Below are 18,742 nucleotides of genomic sequence, written 5' to 3' on the forward strand. Positions count from 1 at the left end.
TTAGACAGAAGTCTGCTGATCCACCTTTTAAAGTGCCAAAAAGCCTAGTACTACTTCGCATGTCTGAGTTTACTTCCATAAAGAGCAAGGACATCTGAAACATACTCTTTCTGAGAGTATGTTTTCTCAAAAGAAGGGCAAATGTAATGCTGGGTATTTCTAATTTTTCTAAGTAGTTTTTCACTCTTAACCTGGTTGTTTTAAAGTTTGTTTTACTTGGAGCGCTTCAGTCTCTTTTTTCGTAGAACACATCTTTCCTCCCATCCCTCCAATATGTTGCCCTGAAAATAACTTGTCTTTCGTATTTTCTGCATTCTTTTCTTCCTCTTCTCAAACTATGTGTTTTGAGAGAGGGGAAAAAGAAAAAATTCCTAAGAAAAAATCTGTAAGATTCATAACTCTGTAAACATGTAATATTTCCTATATCTGTGTGCGTATATATGTGACAGGTCACGAGGCCAATCTACTTTGACTGTGAAAAGTAATGTTTCTTTTATCAAACAAATAGAGGCTGACTCTGTGCTTGAGGCAAAGTACTTCAAAACTATGTTCATATACTTTTTTTTCATTTGAAACATGTTTATATTGCTGAAAAATACGATGGTAGTCTTTGTTTAAATAGTAATGTATAATGTAGGGGGGTCAGAATTTGTGTTGACTGGTAGCTATTTGACGTCTGTAAGGAAACTTTCTATAGATGTAGAGCTTTTAAGGTTCAGTATCACTTTTTTTCCCTTTCAAATAGGGCTAACTGCAGTTGGTGGGCTGGTATTGATGGGAGGAAACTATATCCCTGAAAACACTTCTCAAATTCTGGCAGTGCTTTCGACCTTTATCTCTTCAGTCAATATTGCAGGTATGAATGTTAAGTTTTCTTCTGAGGGTAACTTTAAAGCATTTGTATAATTCTTTCTTTTTTTTTCTGCTAGGTCTTTAATTCTGTAGATTCCAGAAATATTGTTCTGGAAATAGGATCTGAGAGCATCCGTCAATAAAGAACACCCTCCTCCTCCCCTGCTCCCCCCCTTCAATTTTCATAGTATCTATTGTGTCTGGGTTACATATCCTTTGGTGTAACCTTTTCTTAGGGAAGCATTTAAATGTGTGTTTTTCTTTTACAGTGTCCTTTGGTTGATGATTATATAAAATATTTTTTCCTGTATATCCCGAGATAATACTGAATTTGTCTCTGTATTCCTTTTCCTGCTTGAAAAATATACTAGTGGCATAGAACAAAATTCTGCTTGCTTGAGCTTCAGAAGTCCCAGCTTCACAAATAAAAAAGATAAGAAATTGAGCAATATGACTTGAAAATACTTTTTGCTTTTTGCTACGCTAGATAGGGAAAGGGACACAGTCATAAACTAAGCTGTATCCTGCAGTTGGCATAGATTATAGAGTCAGAGCAAGTTCTCCAGGCTTTCCAGTTCCTCTTTTTATGAATTACCTCCAAAGGTTAAAAAAGACAACAGAATCTCACCCTGATTACACCTTTGTTTCCTGATGGTTTTCCAGGTTACTAGTTTTTAAGAGGTTTTATTGGTGTCAGTTGCTAACTTTTTGTGGTAGTATAATTTAATAGTAGATGATTCTCTTATAGCTTGGCATATGCTTAGTTTCAGAATTTATTTTTTTTTGTAAAATTGTTCCTTTTCTTTGGCCAGGTGGGTTTCTAGTTACACAGAGGATGCTGGATATGTTCAAACGTCCTACAGATCCTCCCGAGTACAACTACTTGTACCTACTTCCTGGTGGTGTCTTTGTAGGAGGCTATGCAGCTGCTCTCAACGGTGGCTATAATATTGAACAGGTAAGAAGATAATTTGCTGGCTCTTAGCCCACTGTTCACAGCGAGGTATACTTCTTCACTGCTTACTCTGTTGAGGAGTAAATAGCAAGTTAGCCGTGGTCTTGTAATCAGCTCTCATTCCCACAAAGCCAGGCTGAAGTTGATTAACTTCAAGGTTGCAATCATACTCCAAATGCTGAATCTGTAAATTTTAAAAGCTTTGGGGTTGTGTGTTTTTTGGTTTTTTTTTTGTTTTGGTTTTTTTTTTTGTTTTGTTTTGTTTTTTTTTTTTTTCTTGTAGAGCAGCAGGTATTTTGCTATTTATTGGACAGTTTTCCTGAATAACACTTTAAATACTAGAGTGACTGCAGAAGTCAGTCTTTGGTTTAAATTTTTCTGAGAATACAACTTGGTGTGACAGTTGAAGTAAGTATGACACCTGGATAGGATGAGATTTTAGCACAGAAGGATGTACAGGGATTGTACCTATATCACCTTTCATGGTAAACTTTTTTTGATTGTTTTAATCGTAAGAAAAATCAATGTGTATTGCCTTCTGTGTTTGGAAAAAGTGAATTCAAACATACCTTTATGCCAAGTGCTTGTAGTATATTTGAGTTTTTTCAGTTACATAGACATTGTACAGCTCAGTTCATTCATTCGTTTAAGTTTGTTTATACTTTTTCAATTCAGATGTGCCATAAGCAAATTCTGAAACTGTTCCTATAATGAACGGGACAGTTTAGCTTTGGGTTTGTATTAAAGAAAAACTTGCTTCTGAACTGATGAGAAAAATTGGCTTGACTCAAATTTAGTATTCACAGTGCAGATAAACCAAGGTCATAAAGTGGGGAAAAAGTTTTAATAGATATCACATTTTAATTAGCCAAAATAACATCCTCTACAGGAGTTTCTCACAGTCAAGAGTTTTAACTTCAGTTAAGAACTGTGTCGTATACACTTTCTGGAAAAATCAACTCTCTTGTGTAATAATCAGAATGATTTTTATAATGATTATGCAATTTGGCTCTACTTCATGTATGCCTATTGATGTTTTTCTTATTTTAAAGATGATGTATCTGGGCTCAGGCTTATGCTGTGTTGGTGCCCTGGCTGGTTTGTCCACCCAAGGAACAGCTCGTCTTGGAAATGCTTTGGGTATGATTGGTGTTGCAGGAGGTTTAGCAGCAACTCTTGGAGGTCTTAAACCCTCACCTGAATTGTTGGCGCAGATGTCAGGTGCAATGGCACTTGGCAGTACCATAGGTATGTGTGTGATACTATAAACTAACAATATATGCTGTATACATGCATTTATGCAAGCTGTATATACATAAAATATTGTATAGTTCACAAGTGAATTGACTGACTCACAGTTAAGGCTTGGGTATGTTATTTTGCAAATATGTGAACAAAGAATCATAAGTCCCAGAGCTTCTATTAATGCATCAGGATGTGGTAAAGAATGGGGAGACTGGTGGAAAAGCAGGAACACATCATCTCTGTTAGGAAAACTGGATATGCAGAGCTGAATGAACTTGACCAACTTCGTATTTCAGTTCGTGACTGAATGTTGCCAAATTCCCTTTTCCACACTGTGCTTTATTTACAAAACCCGTTGAATTTCTCAATATATAGTGACATTTTAAGAACATTATATGTTTTAATCATCTGATTTCTGTGATATCCTTATTGCACAAAATACACATATTCAGTTCAGTTAATTGCCATAGCAATGTGTAGTGTAGAACAGATTTTTCTATTGGAAGAGGGATGTGTGTGCAAGTATTCATTGCACATCAAACCATGATGCATTAATTTTTAGCTGCACAGATTGGTTGTGTTTTATAAGACTTCCCTTCTATCTTCAACTCTTAATAGGTTTGACGATTGCTAAACGCATCCAGATTACAGATCTGCCTCAGCTTGTGGCTGCTTTTCACAGTTTGGTTGGTTTGGCTGCTGTGCTCACCTGTGTAGCAGAATACATGATTGAATATCCTCACTTCGCTACTGATCCAGCTGCGAACCTCACCAAGGTTGTGGCTTACCTTGGCACGTACATTGGTGGAGTGACTTTCAGTGGCTCTCTTGTTGCTTATGGAAAACTGCAAGGTGAGACCTTCCATTCAGAATTAAATATGTGTTAAAGGTTTTTTGTCTTTTACCCCCAGGGTTTAGTTCAGCCTTTAGGTTGGTGTAATTGGAAAGAAACCTTGTATTTTGCATCAGGTAAAAGTTCATATGTTTAATTCTTATGAGCGTACCTTTTAATTCTATTTAATTTGTGTACAGCTTTAGTTACGAAAGGTTTGTCTTCAGTGCTTGGACATACCACTGCTATTAGTTACCAAGTCATGTAAACTTTACTCAGTTCATCTTGTCTGGAAATAAGTGTTGCTTTATAGCTTTTAAGACACTACCTGACACTGTTTCTCTAATGGATTTTATTGAACTTTTTTGATCACAACTTTGTATTCCTGAGCAGACATTTTAATTGAAACCTGGTGTTGCTGGACTCAGTGAGCACCACTAATATTTATGGGATTTTGTTTGTAGCACTGCAGGCTTCGTTTAGGTAGGGAACTTGCAGTATTAGTTGAGACTGCTGTGATTTAAATCATTCAATTCACTCTCTGTTTACCTACTGTACAAACTCCATGCTCCATACCTCTTACTGTTTTAGTAAATATGAATTTTAAATTAAATACTTGCTAATTCCTGATTGTCATGCACCTGAAGGTTTCTTTATTGCATTTATTTTTGGTTTTGTAAGCACACAGCTTTTGAGAGACTGAGATAATACCTGCACTAAGAAGTTCTGGCTAAGAGCTTCCTATTACTAATCCTGTTATTAGCTTTGCAATAGTTCCTTTGGGAAATATCTGCTTGCTTTCTTCAGTGTTTATGAGACCAGCAATTGAAGGAGGAAGCATGACATGGATGGAAAGCTGTCTTCTCTAATAATCTTTTGAAGGATTTGTCAGTAGTATGTATTTCTGATGTATTTCTGCTAAGCAGTTACTCATTTATTTCTTCTTGGTTATTTTTTTTCTCTTCTCCATCTTACCTTCTCAACTCCTTCAGTGATTTGTGCGCATATCCCTAGTGAACGTAACTGTCTGTTTTGGCCCACTATCCTGTTGTTTTTTCTCCCCTTTTCTTGCATTTTCATCTCATCACAGTAGTAAGCTTCTCTATACTATTGAAGTAGAGGTCACACAATTTGACTCCTTGTCCTGAGACTGCCAGTTCCTTGTTTCCCTTGAATTTAGCTAAATTTAAATGAGACACTCAGCAAGTCATTACTTACACCGAAAGTAACAGATAAACTTGTATTATTTTTGCTCTTTGATGTGTTATTTTGGGGAAAAAAAAGGCCTATGGTGAAAATAAATAACGTAGTTGTCTTTTCAAACTGAATCACACAAATACCAAACCCTCTTTCCCCTCAAGTCTCTGCCAGTGTGGGAAGCAGTGGGAAGTCTGTGTGACTGAGGGTACTGGTGAAATTCAAGCATTTGAAAGCAGGTGTGTTTTATGTTTGGGGTTTATCTGCATAGTCTCTTTTTTTTTTCTAAGCGCACAGCTTTTGAGAGACTGAGATAATATCTTTACAAGAATTTCTAGCTAAAAACTTCCTAAAACAGAGCTTCATGTAAAACATGCAAAGACTTGGGGCCAAAATAAAAATTTGTTGTTTTGTTGTTCTTTTTTTAAAAATAAGACCTTTCAAGTGGAGAAGAGATTTTTGTGATTATTCAGAAGTATTTCAGTGAGATTAGGCAGTAGAATATGAGTTTAAACAGGAGTATTTGAGAGTCTAGAGTAAGTGTGAATGTCTTGCAATACTGAGTCAGCACAACGTCTCAGCTTCCACTAACATTTTATCTTCTGCCCCTCCCTTCTTTTTTAAATTTTTATTTTGCTGAGGTATTCAGTCTTCTGTGGGGCAAGAGACAGACTTTCATGTATGTATGTATCAATCTCTGAATATGCATTTGATTGCAGGTATCCTGAATTCTGCACCGCTGCTCTTGCCTGGTCGACACGCATTGAATGCAGGTTTGCTGGCTGCCAGCATTGGCGGAATGGTTCCGTACATGATTGATCCTAGTTACACTACGGGAATTACCTGCTTAGGTTCTGTGTCAGCTCTGTCAGCCATAATGGTAAGTCAGGGAATTGTAGGAGGTGAACACAATTAAACAAGAAGTTTGTTTCTTCGGCTTTGCAAGCTTCCTCTTAATGATTGTATTTTAGCACCTTGAGTCATGATTGTCATAGTGCCTGTATACTACCTTGCAGTAGCAAGTAGCGACTGACTTTCCTAAACCTAGCTGTAAACCAGAATTGTTCCAGAGAAAAGGCATGTATGTACATAATTAGTTTCTGCAGCTATGACTTAATGGAGCCTTTTATATGACAAACTGGTATTTTAAAAGACTTATTGGAAAGTTTATCTTTTAAAATATTTAAAAGAGCACTGGGTCTACAGGTTATCATGATGACTTAGTAAGATTACCCCCACGAGTAACTTCCCCCACTCACTCACACCAGCTGTTGCAAAATTTACCCTGAATGTTACATTCTGTAAACTGAGTCTTGCAAAGACTCCTCAGGATGAATCCTTTAATGGTGTGAGTGGTTCCATGGAGCTGGTAGGATATAAAATTATGTGACTAAGCACAGGATGAGGACAGTGCCATGTCTTCCTGTTGTCTCTCAGAAGGCAGAATTGTTAAGTCCAATTCTCAAGCCGTAACATGATGTCTCCTACATTGAAAATAGTTTAATAGTTATTAAGTAAAGATTTTTTTGTCTAAGTGCTGCAGACAGACTGTCTTCTCTGCTTGTTCTCATTAGTTGTAGTTTATACTGAAGCATTTTCTTTCCTTTTCCAGGGTGTCACTTTAACAGCAGCTATTGGAGGTGCTGACATGCCTGTAGTTATTACTGTCCTGAACAGTTATTCTGGATGGGCTTTGTGTGCCGAGGGCTTCCTACTGAACAACAACTTGCTGACGATTGTTGGTGCACTCATTGGCTCCTCTGGGGCCATCCTCTCTTACATCATGTGTGTGGTAAGAAGTCAGCAGAAATTGTACTTGTTTTCCAAGTAATGAAAAACCTTATTCAGCATGTTTGCTAGGAAGATAAGCAATCAGAAGACCAAACTGCTAGGTGTTTAGAGACTAGAAAATTCTCTTCGGTTTGGAGAGGAATGTACTTCAAAACTGAGGAAAGCCTTTGCTTTCACTTGGGCACTGAAGGTTTGAATCTGGGCTCGAATCAGTATTGTTACTTGTCCTCAACTGCTTGTTGTTTTGGTTTGGTTTGGTTTTGTCATGTCACTCTGCAGTGTTGTTAAATTTAAGCTAAATTTAAAATTTATCAGCAGGAGATACTCTAAGTAGTGAGTTCCTTTAAAAAAAAAAATGTTTGGTTTGGTTCTCTAGTAGTTTAAAGTTTGGTTTTTGGACTACAGGAAAGTGTGCTTCCTTCAGAGCAGCTAATTTGAAGTACCACAGGGTGGCAGCAGGCTCGCGTTAGTGTGTTGCTGATACTAATGTCTGTGCCAAAGCAAACTTGAGCTTCCACTCTGTGTGGAAATCATATTGCATTATTAGTAATGGTCACCTTTTCTCTGGAACATTTGTACAGAAGTCTGTTGTTTTCCCTTGTCTCTCTCCTCTTAGTTTTCAAAGGTGGAGAGGCAATGACTTAAAGAAAACTGTTCACAGTGCAATAGCTATCAACCTCCTGATTCTTTGTTGTGTAATTCTGTTTCACTTTTGTTCCTGTGTTCTTGTGTGATCGGTGTTGCTGTTTTCCTGTCCTGATGCCTTCCTACGGTCAGCCCTGGCTGTTGTCTTGTACTTTGTCTCTCCTGATAAATAGTGTTGTTACTGTGTTAGAAATGTTCAGTATCATTAATTTTCATCTCTCTTGAGAAACAATTTCAGAAAAGCTTAAAATAAGTGTTTTTGTGCAGCTTCAAGGAGGTGAGTTCAAATGGACAATCCCAGGTATGAATTTTAAAGTGTCTTGTTCTTTCTTGAGCATTTTATATCTCTTTATCAAAAGGAAATCAGGTTATGTGGCTCATGGGGTGTCTTTTTATATATAAATATATATGTTTATATATTTGTATACAGGTAGCAATTTAGTCCATATCAATAAAAAGATCATGCTTATGGGCAACACAGGGATGAAAAGTATGTTATTTAAAGATCAAATTCCTGTATGTCGTGGTGAAAATATGATCTATTTGGTATGTATTTACCAGTAAGTGTAGTCACTCTATACCTTAATTTTCCTTTTGCTGTCTCCTTCCTTTTTACATTTATTTTATTGCTAGCTCCTCTCAGCACTTGGAGTTTTGAGTTGGGTGGGGCTTTGAGCAACCTGGTCTAGTGGGAGGTGTCCCTGTCCATGTCAGGGTGTTGAAACTAGGTGATCTTTAAGGTCTCTTCCAACTCTAACTGTTCTATGATTCTGTGATATTTGCATCTGTTGGCTGGAGGACTCGAGGTAAATAGGAACCTTGGTGAAATAATCAGCAGAATAATTATGCAGTGACAGAGTGGCTTTCCTCTATGTATTTGTCAAATTTCAGGAAGTTGAGTTTTTTGAGATAGTATTGTGGGAATCTTGTGCTGCTTTACATAAGCTTAGACAATTAAAGTTGATCAGCCAGTAAAATTAAAATTATTTTGTATAATTTCTGCACAATAAGCAGAACAACTTGTTTCTAGCCCAGCATTTTTCTTTTCTGCTTTGCTTCCTTTAATGGAAATCATTACTTTTAAAAGCATTGTTATAATCAGGGTATTCGGTGTCATTGTCTTGAAGCTGCATTTCAGGAGCAAAAAACCTCAAGAGTTTCAATAAACTCTGCTTTAGGCTGTTGCAACCTGTGCTAATGAAGCAACAGTTTTTCCCCTCCTCCCCCTATTCTCCTCCAGTAAGACTTCCATCCAAAGCAGTATATTTATTGAAGCTTATCTAGTACAGATGAGGTGTTTGTGGAAACATCTTAGTGGTTGAAACCTTCGTTTTACAACATTTCCAATTACTTTTTGTGATAAAACTGTAGTTTAGTCATCCAGAGCCTATCCCGATAATCTCGTAAGCTTGAGTTGATAACATTGGCCAGCACGTATTCAGATAACCACTTAGTTTTCGCACTCCTGTCTGCTTGGTTTTCCACCCATCCCTCTTTTGTGCCTATTAGTAGGGTGAGTTAAGGACAAAGACTTTAACTTCAAAACAAAAAAAAGCAAAGGCCTGTACCGTTCACTCATCGTGTGAATTGTGACTTCTTTTAAAATGCTAACACAATGTGTGTTCTTCAGAACACTTGATTGTATTAGCGTGTCCTTCTCCCTTGTTTTTTGCAGAGTGATGATTGCAACTGTAGTATTAGAATTGGTATGCCTATGGATGGGGAAAAAGCTTCAGGTAGAAGGGGAGCCATTACTTGGGATGATGAAACAGAATGAGAGAAAGGACAAATTGTGTTAGTCTAATAAATTGTATGCAGGCCCATCACCTGTGGTAGCTGTGTGGTTTCTGTGGGCACAGTGGAAGGACTTGGGAGCTGTCAGGGATCAAAGGTTTGGTTTTCCTGGGGCTGTAAGCTCCTGGCCAGTATCACCTGTGTATGCACAGCAGAGGAGGCTTTTTGCTAGTAGTTGGGTTATCACTACCATTATGAGTGGTGAAGCCTACGCTTTGTCCATGTGTGGTCTGTGGTGGTAAAGAAGGTGAAGGAGGCTACAGAAGAGTTTGCACGTGGTTCATGTGTTGAGTAGGTTTTAGCTGGATTGGTTAATTATTGCTTGATGAGGTCTTGACTCATTTTGAAGCCTTCTGTACCACCCCCTTTTTTCTAGACTTCCCTTCTCTTTTCTTGGCTTTCTGGTGCGGAGCTAGGCAAGGGTGCTTCAATCTCATGCTTGCTTTGTGTGGATTCTCAGATTTCTAATAATATTTGAACTTTCTTTTTTCATTTGGTCTGGTCTTAGTTTTGCCTTTTGGTTTAGGTGTGCGTAGAGAGTGCTTTGCCGCTTGTAAGCTTAGCATGCACAACATTTGAAGCGGGCGTTCTTCCCAGCTGTGTTACCTGACACTGAACTACTGTAACATACTGAGTAGACTGTTTTCCTGTTTGAAGGTTTAATACGGTGATACATGGCAAAGATAGTGTGTTCTTTGAGGATTTGAACTGCTGCCTACTGCAGACAGTAAAAAGATGCTGATTTCACTGCATTGGTGCGCCTTCCTTACAGTATCTGAAACAGTGATGATTTATCAGGTTAAACAAAAGTTCTTCTAACATCTTTATTGTGCTTGCTTGCTAGGTGATGAATTTCACAGAATGGTATACCTTCGTAGGCTGTAGCAAAAAACCTGTGGAGTTGCATGATTTGAAATATCAGTGGAAAATAGATACTTGGAAGCATAGTTTTGTGTGGGTGTTTCCTCTCCCTTGTATATGTGCCTCTCCATTCTTAAATTTTGCTGTGGTTTCTGAGCTAGCACAGCAGATGTGTGACACACATGTTTAATTAAAGAAGCAAATGATCCTGTTCCTTTACTGCTTCTAAAGTTTTGTTTACTGCAGTTACAAGTTTCACCTACTTCCAGATATTGCCAGATATTGCTTTGGGACCACATTCACAAGGAGACATGCCAGTGAGCGTTTAGCCAGTGGCTTTTCCTGGCTATGTATCTACAGAGCTGAATTTTCAGGATGTGTTTTCCTCTTAAAGCTCCTAGTTTAAGGTCTCTTGTTCCCCTTTGGTGCTCAGCCAGTAAGTTAATGGCCCCCTTCAGTTCATTACAATTTGTTTTGACTTAGCATTTGGTTAGTTTTGTGTGGCTACTTGGCTTTGTTGTGTTCTTTCCTGTCTTGATGCTGTAGAAGCTTTGCTTCTGTACTACCAGTAAGAGCTTTGTGGTTTCCATGCGGTCATATAGCAGTTCTGTGGTTACAAGTTGAATTGCTCGAGAATTTAAGACGATATCTTGCAAAAACAATGTGTGGATATATATACGTATGTTTAAAATATTAAAATTTCTTTTATCAAATATGCATTCTTTTATATCCCTCCCATTGAAGAACAAGAGACTGATACTGGCTGTGTTTTGTTCTTTGTCTTGGGGAAGGGCTGATGCTGTCTTGTTGCATGTAAAATGTAATGTGTTAGAAGCTGATGTTTGGCTGTAGTTGTGTTAATCTGGGTCTCTTTTAAGGATTCTGTTTTAAGAAGTTTTGAGTTGTAAGCAGGCAAAACCAGCAGATAGACTACATCCAGACATACTGTCAGGATGGCTTTAATATTTTCAGAAGTTTTCTTTTTGGACATCTGCTCCACTTTATTTCGTCTTTAGCTGATCAAAAACTGCTTGTCTTTCTTTCAGGCTATGAACCGTTCCCTTGCAAATGTGATTCTAGGGGGCTATGGCACCACATCAACAGCTGGTGGGAAGCCCATGGAAATTACTGGAACCCACACAGAAATCAATGTGGACAATGCAATTGAAATGATAAAGGAAGCCAATAACATTATTATTACTCCAGGTAAGACACCCCTGACTCATACAGCAAGATGTTCAGAGGTTGTATTATTAAAAAAAGCAACACCACAAACAAACAAAAACCCCAAACAAAACAAACAACTGTAGTCTGTCTTTCAGTTGCAACATAGCAGCAGTGTGTCAATAGCACTGACTGGTGTGTGGGATCTGAGAAAAGACTGAGGGACTTGGGTCTTTTTCGTCTGGAGAAAAGAAGACTGAGGGGGGATCTGATCAACGCCTGTAAATACTTAAAGGGTGGGTGTCAAGACGATGGGGCCAGTCTTTTTTCAGTGGTGCCTAGTGACAGGACAAGAGGAAACGGGCACAAACTTGAACATAAGAAGTTCCATCTAAACATGAGGAGGAACTTCGTTACTTTGAGGGTGACAGAGCACTGAAACAGGCTGCTCAGAGAGGTGTTGGAGTCTCTGTCTCTGGAGACATGCAAAACCCACTTGGACATGTTCCTGTGCAACCTGCTGTAGGTGGACCTGCTCTGGCAGGGGGGTTGGACTAGATGATCTCCAGAGGTCCCTTCCAACCCGATATGATTCTGTGATCTGTTTTTTTTCCCAGGTTAGTCATAATTCCTCACTGTAGACTTGTATGCCACTGTATTTTTCCTTGTGTTTGTCTCTTCAAACTCTGGTCTATTTATTTAGATTTTAAATTCTTCAGGACAAAGACTATCTTTTTTAAACTATGTTTACAATTTTTGTGTGCAGCTATTGTGGTGTGAGTTTTGAAGCGCTGCCACAGTACCAGTGGTACAAATAACAAATATCTGTCTATTAAGTTACTGAAATAGAGGACTTTGTTTACACTTCTCATGCACTTGCTCAATTATGCATTGTTTTATTAAATAAAAGGGCAGAAAGACATCTAAAACTTAGTATACAATAAATACTGGAATTAAAGTAGGAAAAAACCCTGAAAACAAAACCCCTGAGTTGTCTGAAACTATAATGTTGGCTGTAGGCTTGTATGGTTCAATAGCACATTCCCTGTTAGGTGAGATCAGGTACAGCGTAGCTCAAGACTTGTTTTCCTTCAACTGAATGGCATAACTATTGTATTAAATTTATCTTAGCATTGAAATCAGAAGAACACTAAATAACAAATTTGTCTTTTGTTTTATTTCAACTTAAACAAAAACATCAGTGAGGTTGGGGTCTAATTTGGGAAGTTAACTTTGTTTCCAACAAAGCTTGCAAACATCTTCAAGGAGTTTACCTTTTACTCTTGTGGTCAAACCATGATGATATCATTAATAATTTATACTTTCCATTTTCTTCCTGGGCATTATTGTTCTGATGAATTAATTCAGACAGAAATACTGAAAAGGTTATTTGCTGCTAAAAGCAGCTAGTTCAGCTACTAGATTTGCATTAAGCAAATCCAAAATTTTGTTAAGGATAATGGTGGTGAAGTAACCTAATAGTAGTCTCTTTATCAATTTTTCAATGTGCCTGGGTGAAACATCCTTTTCTGATAGAGAAAGGAGCACATGTTTTTGTGAAGCTGACATAAGTTACTTGTGTAGTTTGACCGGTTAAATGACTACGTTGTTAGTGGTTAGGAGATCAAAAAGAAGATATGAATTACAGTGGTCAGGCTGGGAATATATGTTGTATGATGTATGCATAGTACATATATAGCTACATATATGTAACTTTTTTGTTTATTTATTTTTAATTGAGAGCTTCTGTTTGTGTGAAAGGTACACTTTCTGTCTGTAACTATTTTGTCCACAGTAAACCAGAAAAATAGCTTAAAATACTGAAATTCTTTCAGGTTACGGTTTGTGCGCAGCAAAAGCTCAGTACCCCATAGCTGATCTGGTGAAGATGTTGAGAGAACAAGGGAAGAATGTCAGGTACGTACTTTCCTTGATGAAAAGTATTGCAGGTTGTGTTTTTTTTGTGGTTTGTTGTGTTGGTTTTTTTTCTTCTTTTCCCATCCACTCTGTTAAAATTCCTTGCAAGTCTTTGTTTTGGTTTAATTTTTCTTTTTGCAGTCGTTACTATGCTGGTCTCTCTCAGAAATACTAGCTGGAGGAATGCTCTAGTCTTATTAACCTATTGCTGAATATCAAGAAATTTCATACTTTAGTGTAAAAGATCCCTTACTCACACTCTTCTTAAATTTGGGGTTTGGAAGTTGCCCCAGCCATTGGAGAATAATTCTTTCGTTGGTTTTGTTTTGTTGTTTTTCAAGCTGAAGTTTAGTGGAAAAAAAAAAGGCTTTAAAATTTAATACTTCTTTATTGTAGCAAAAAAATCTTACTTTTTGAAAGGTAAGTTAGCTCCTTTAGATACACAGGCTCTACTTTTGGATATCATAGTATTTTTCTACAAAGCAAGCAGTGAAGTTTTTTGTAAAATAAAACTTTAATGTGGCTTTTTGTATTGTGTTCAAGAGAGCAGTTAGCAGTCTTTTATAAAGGTGGAGATTGAAGGGCTCTGTGAAAGCAAGCACTTTGTGAAGATACATTACTGTGAGGAATAGCCACAACAGCTGACTTCAGTGCAGGGAGAGTAGTTTTTCTTTATGCTTGTAGCCGGTGGAGGAGAGCACGGGCCTAACTGAAGTGCTTTGAATTGCCTCTTAGCGAAACCTCCAGTAAGGGGGGTTGTTTACTAGGCTAAAATAGCTTTAATATTTTATTTTATTTTGTAGTCCTAATTTCATGAGGAAATGGACCCCTCTGCTTGGGGAATAATTAAAGGGATGCAGTGGGAATAGTTCAGGCTCCTAGGCAGGAAATGACCTGCAGTATGGAGAAGTGTTTGCAGGGGTCAGTCTGATATGAAGTGGAAGAACAGGTAAAGGAGCAGCCTCTGCACCAAGAACATGGGACTCAGGAGCTCTTGGTTTTGGGCTGATGTGCCACACAGAATGCCTCTGTTAAAAGTAGATCTCCCATCTGTTATGTTCCTCGAAATTGTTCTAAGTCAATCCGTGTGATCTTATGTTAGCGGCAGGATTTTAGCTTCCACAGGATATGCTGCCTGATTTCCCTTTGCCTCTTCCAAGCTTTAGGGCTGTAGTATCTTCTCTTACACCACAGTTAAGAGGTTAAGAGGTTTCGGATTTGTTCAGAAAGTAACACGTGAGCTGGCTGAGGCCTGAGGATATACACTTCTGTCACTATTTTAATGTAACCTGAATCTTTGCAGAATTACAGAGTTGCTGAAGTGAAAGAGAACAGTGGAGATCTTCTACTTCAGCCAGCCCCTTGCTCAAACCAGAGTCAGCTGGAGCAGGTTGCTTAGGATCTTGTCCAGTGGGTTTTGAATATCTGGTCTCGAGGGACGGAGGCTGTCAGCCTCTCTGGGCAATCCGTTCCAATGTTCAGTAACCCTTAGAGTAAACCAGGTTTTTCCTGTATTTCAATTTGAGACCATTGCCTCTTGTCTCTTCAGTGGATACCACTGAGAAGAATCTGTCTCCATCTTCTTTACTCCCGCCTATCAGTATTTATACATAGTAGTAAGATTCCCTTGAGCCTTTCCTTCTGCGGGCTGAAGAACCCCACCTCTCAGCTTCTCCTCTTGTGACAGGTACTCCAATTTGTTAAGCAATTTAGACCTACTCTTACTGGGTTCCCATAAGTTTTTGCTATTATTAGAGTTCTTTGAGTGTTGCATGGAAGGATTGTTGGAGTGCATGTGGCCAGTCCCATGGATTTTTTCTGCTGGACTGCTGCTCCAGGGAGCAGACATAATTCTTAGGTGCCAGTATTGGCCTCAAGTCCTTTCCTTCTTCAGTTTTTCAGACCTTATAGATACTGAAAGTACTGGAAAGCTAACATCATGCCTCCTTTACTGATTGTTTGGGAAACTATTTTCTAATTATGGTAACTTAATATTTCAAAATTAGTCAAGGCTCAGTTTTCATTTGAAACAAGATATTTGGACAGATGCTGGCTAGCTTGTTCTCTGATTTCCATGTGTTTATTTCAATTAGATGGTTACTTTCCTTTGGAATCAGTATTCTAGCAGTCAGTGGGTTTTGATTTTGTTTTTCTTCCACTATTTTTCCAAGAGTATTTGAAAGTCACATAGAAGTTTTTGCAGTGTTTTACAGCATGTATTGTGATGGCTAACAGCAGGGTTTAGTGTAGGGTTTAGCAGTAATTACTTATTAATGTTTACCCAGAATGTTGCAATTTTGCATATAAAATTGCTTTATAAATGTATTTGTTCACACATGTGAGGAATGAGGGTGTGTGGTGCTGTATCTGCTTCCTGGAGCAGTGCTCTTCACACCTTATTTCTCCATGTTTGGCAAAAGCTCTGCGTGTGTCCAAATTGCATTAAAAATTTTGAAGACTTGTTAGTTGTGCAACAGAAGAACCTTTCTTGGTTAATGCGATGACAGTGTCACGTGCTTTTGGCTTTCCTTTCAGCACTTCTGTGGGGGTGAGCTTTATTTTTTATCAAACTTGGTGAAATAAATTACTGGTTTTGCCTTTTGTGTTGGCTTTGCATGGGAGAAACGTGAATGATTCCTTGAAATAACTGGCTTATACTTGAAATGAGTCAATTTCAGGAAGGGATCACTGCAGTGGTTACCTAGTATTTTAATGAAAGAAATCTGTATTTAGAGTTTGTGGTAATTCAGGCCTTTCATCACTTTGCAGAGCTCCCACGGTGTTCATTGAGTGCAGCTGCTGTCCCTCTGGTTTCAGTAGGCCTGGAGTGCCTCGGGACCCCAGTGCGCTCACCATCCAGATGTAGTGACACTCTCACACATCCGCTGTGGAGGGGTGCCAGCATGGACATACGATTGTCATAAATTTGTAATGCCCGTACCGTGCCAAGAAAAATTGTGTCTGTCATATGGCTTTCCTTTGCTTCATGCCTCACGATTGATCCAGAGGAGCTGCTGTTTTCATTTATTTTGCCTATAGCCATAACATTCTTAGTGAAGAGCGCAGATTATATAACATGATGCATAACCTTTGACTAGGGTTTAAATTTGGAAGTATGGGAGAGTTTGGAAACTTCAGACTGTTTTAGTTATTAAATTGCATAGCTAACATCATAGTTGAGATGGTCTTGCAGCAGATCACATCTTTAATGCATTAGTAGGATCACATAGGGGGCTGGATATTGCTGAGCCTTCATTATGGCTTTCGCTTGTTAGGGAGGACTAAAACAACAAAACTTTTCATAGGCTAAATATTGTAGTCCCCAGAATCCATTGGCCCTGGAGAGGAATTGCTTGTTCTACAACTGGTGTCATATTTCTGCAAAGTTACAACTGAGTAAGTTGTTGAAATTTCTCGCCTTACCAAAGTTCTTCAGCCACACGCTGTGTTGTTTGGAGGCCCGTAGCTGTGAAATTCTGATTTGTTCTTTTTGTTTAAATATAGTAGTAATAGTAACTGTAATAGTAATTCTATATATAGATATATAATTATTTTATACTATTATACCACAGTTTAAAACTATACATGTGCATAGGTAATTGATGTTTTCCATGTCCACATCAAGGTGGGTATTATGAATGACTTGGATTTATGTCTTCTGATGCTGGAGAATCTAATTACTTTTGGGCACATGGAAACACAGGTTTCTTACATTTTTGAAAATATGATAGGATGGATTTAATGTTGGATCTACACTTTTTTAGTATTTATTGTTACCTCTCTGTCTGAGGTCTAGTCAAATGTGTTTAGCATTCTGTTTTTGTTTTTTTTCCCCCCGTTGTTCTCATTGCTTGTCAGTAATAGAACATGTGGATGGGTACCACCTACACATTTATATACAACTTAATAAATAGAACTGATTAACTCAAATTGTTTAATTATATCCATTTACAGTCATCATTCTTTGTTGCTCTACAAGAAAATCTGGAAGAATTTTAAAGAATGAGCTGTTAAGGTGCTGTCCCAACCAGTCTTTAAATACTGCATAGCTCAGGCGTGCATAAGATGGAGATGAAAATTACTGTCACTGCTGAATGGCAGCATAAGAACAATGTGCGTTGATGCAAGTTTCTAGGAAACTAAAGTCTAGGAAGTCACTAAGTGTGTACATGTGTCAGTTCTCAGTTTGTTTCTTGTAGACAAATGAACTGGGTAGAATTATTAGCGCTAGAGATGTCTTAGTTCAAGTGCCATGCCGTTGTAGCTAGAGAGAGCTAGCAAACCTTGCTGTACGCGATCGGCTTCTGCAAGGATGCGGCTGTAGCTGTATGCTCCTGGCCTGAATTGTAGGCATGTCTTTGGTTTCATATGGGTCAGCTCAGTTCAGCTCTGGGTGACCCGACTAGGTCAGTTAATGACGCTTTGCGGAGGCAGGCTCTTCTTTCTTCCCTGCGGTTGGGAGGGTTATTGCATTGAGCTAAGGCCCATGCCACGTATTTCGATCTTGTCCTGGCTGTGATAAACCATAGTGGCTGGAAATAGTACCAACCCTCACATAAGTATGCTTAATTTAACTAGTTCACGGAATCACGGAATTGTCAGAGTTGGAAGGGACCTCTAGAGATCATCTAGTCCAACTCCCCTGCTGAAGCAGGATTGCCTAGAGCACATTACTCAGGACTGCATCCAGATGGGTCTTGAAAATCTTGAGAGTAGGGGACTCCACGCCCTCCCTGGGCAGCCTCTTCCAGTGCTCTGTCACCCTCACCCTAAAGAAGTTTCTCCTCATATTTAAATGGAACTTCCTATGTTCCAGCTTGTGCCCGTTGCCCCTCGTCCTGTCACTGGGAACCACTGAAAAGAGTCCAGCTCCACCATCCTTCAACCCACCCTTTAAGTACTTGTAAACATATTCAGTTCAGTTAAATTTAAACTGACCTGACCCCAGCAGAGCCGCTGAGCTTAGTCCATGCTGAAGTACTGTTTCTGGGGATGTGTTGTTGCCTCGGGCATGACAGCAGGCCTAAGCTAGCTGTGTGCTTTGATGCTAGTCGTCTACAAGAGTCATCTGTAATGTGTGATGAGAGCATTACACTGTGATACTTACAAGTGCTGCATTGCAACTGTTGTTACGTGACAGCGTTCCATCTGTGGAATATTATCTGAATGCTGCACTTCTCAGTTCATCTAGGGGTGTTTTGGTGTGGTTTGTTGGTTTTTTTTTTTTCCTCCTGTTGCCTTGAATAACAGATTGTCTGTACTGGAAACAGAGGTGGAGAGGTGTCAAAACACAAATAAAGTGAATGAGGTGGGGGGAAGAAGAGGTGAGGCAAAACCCTGGGGCAAATTATTCTCTGTATATACAGCATCTAAAGTGTTGAGTAAGCTAAATTAAGCACTAGCCAGATGTTACTTAGTTACATCACTGTCCAGCTTTGGCATAATGACAGGAATCCTATCTTTACATGGATGAAGTGACCTTGAAACAC

The 18,742-nt window shown here is 38.7% G+C and overlaps 1 protein-coding gene across 1 annotated transcript in view; it reads left to right on the top strand.

Moving 5' to 3' along the window:
• NNT (nicotinamide nucleotide transhydrogenase) overlaps positions 1–18,742 on the top strand; it is a 47,161-nt gene that overhangs the window by 18,773 nt on the left and 9,646 nt on the right. Inside the window, exons 12-19 of the mRNA XM_074166788.1 lie at positions 746–856; positions 1,665–1,810; positions 2,860–3,055; positions 3,671–3,904; positions 5,801–5,961; positions 6,694–6,873; positions 11,219–11,378; positions 13,172–13,253. Coding sequence (XP_074022889.1) covers positions 746–856; positions 1,665–1,810; positions 2,860–3,055; positions 3,671–3,904; positions 5,801–5,961; positions 6,694–6,873; positions 11,219–11,378; positions 13,172–13,253 — 1,270 coding nt within the window. The remainder of the gene's footprint in view (positions 1–745; positions 857–1,664; positions 1,811–2,859; positions 3,056–3,670; positions 3,905–5,800; positions 5,962–6,693; positions 6,874–11,218; positions 11,379–13,171; positions 13,254–18,742) is intronic.

Source organism: Numenius arquata, chromosome Z, assembly GCF_964106895.1.
Source record: "Numenius arquata chromosome Z, bNumArq3.hap1.1, whole genome shotgun sequence".
Taxonomy (NCBI): Eukaryota; Metazoa; Chordata; class Aves; order Charadriiformes; family Scolopacidae; genus Numenius; species Numenius arquata.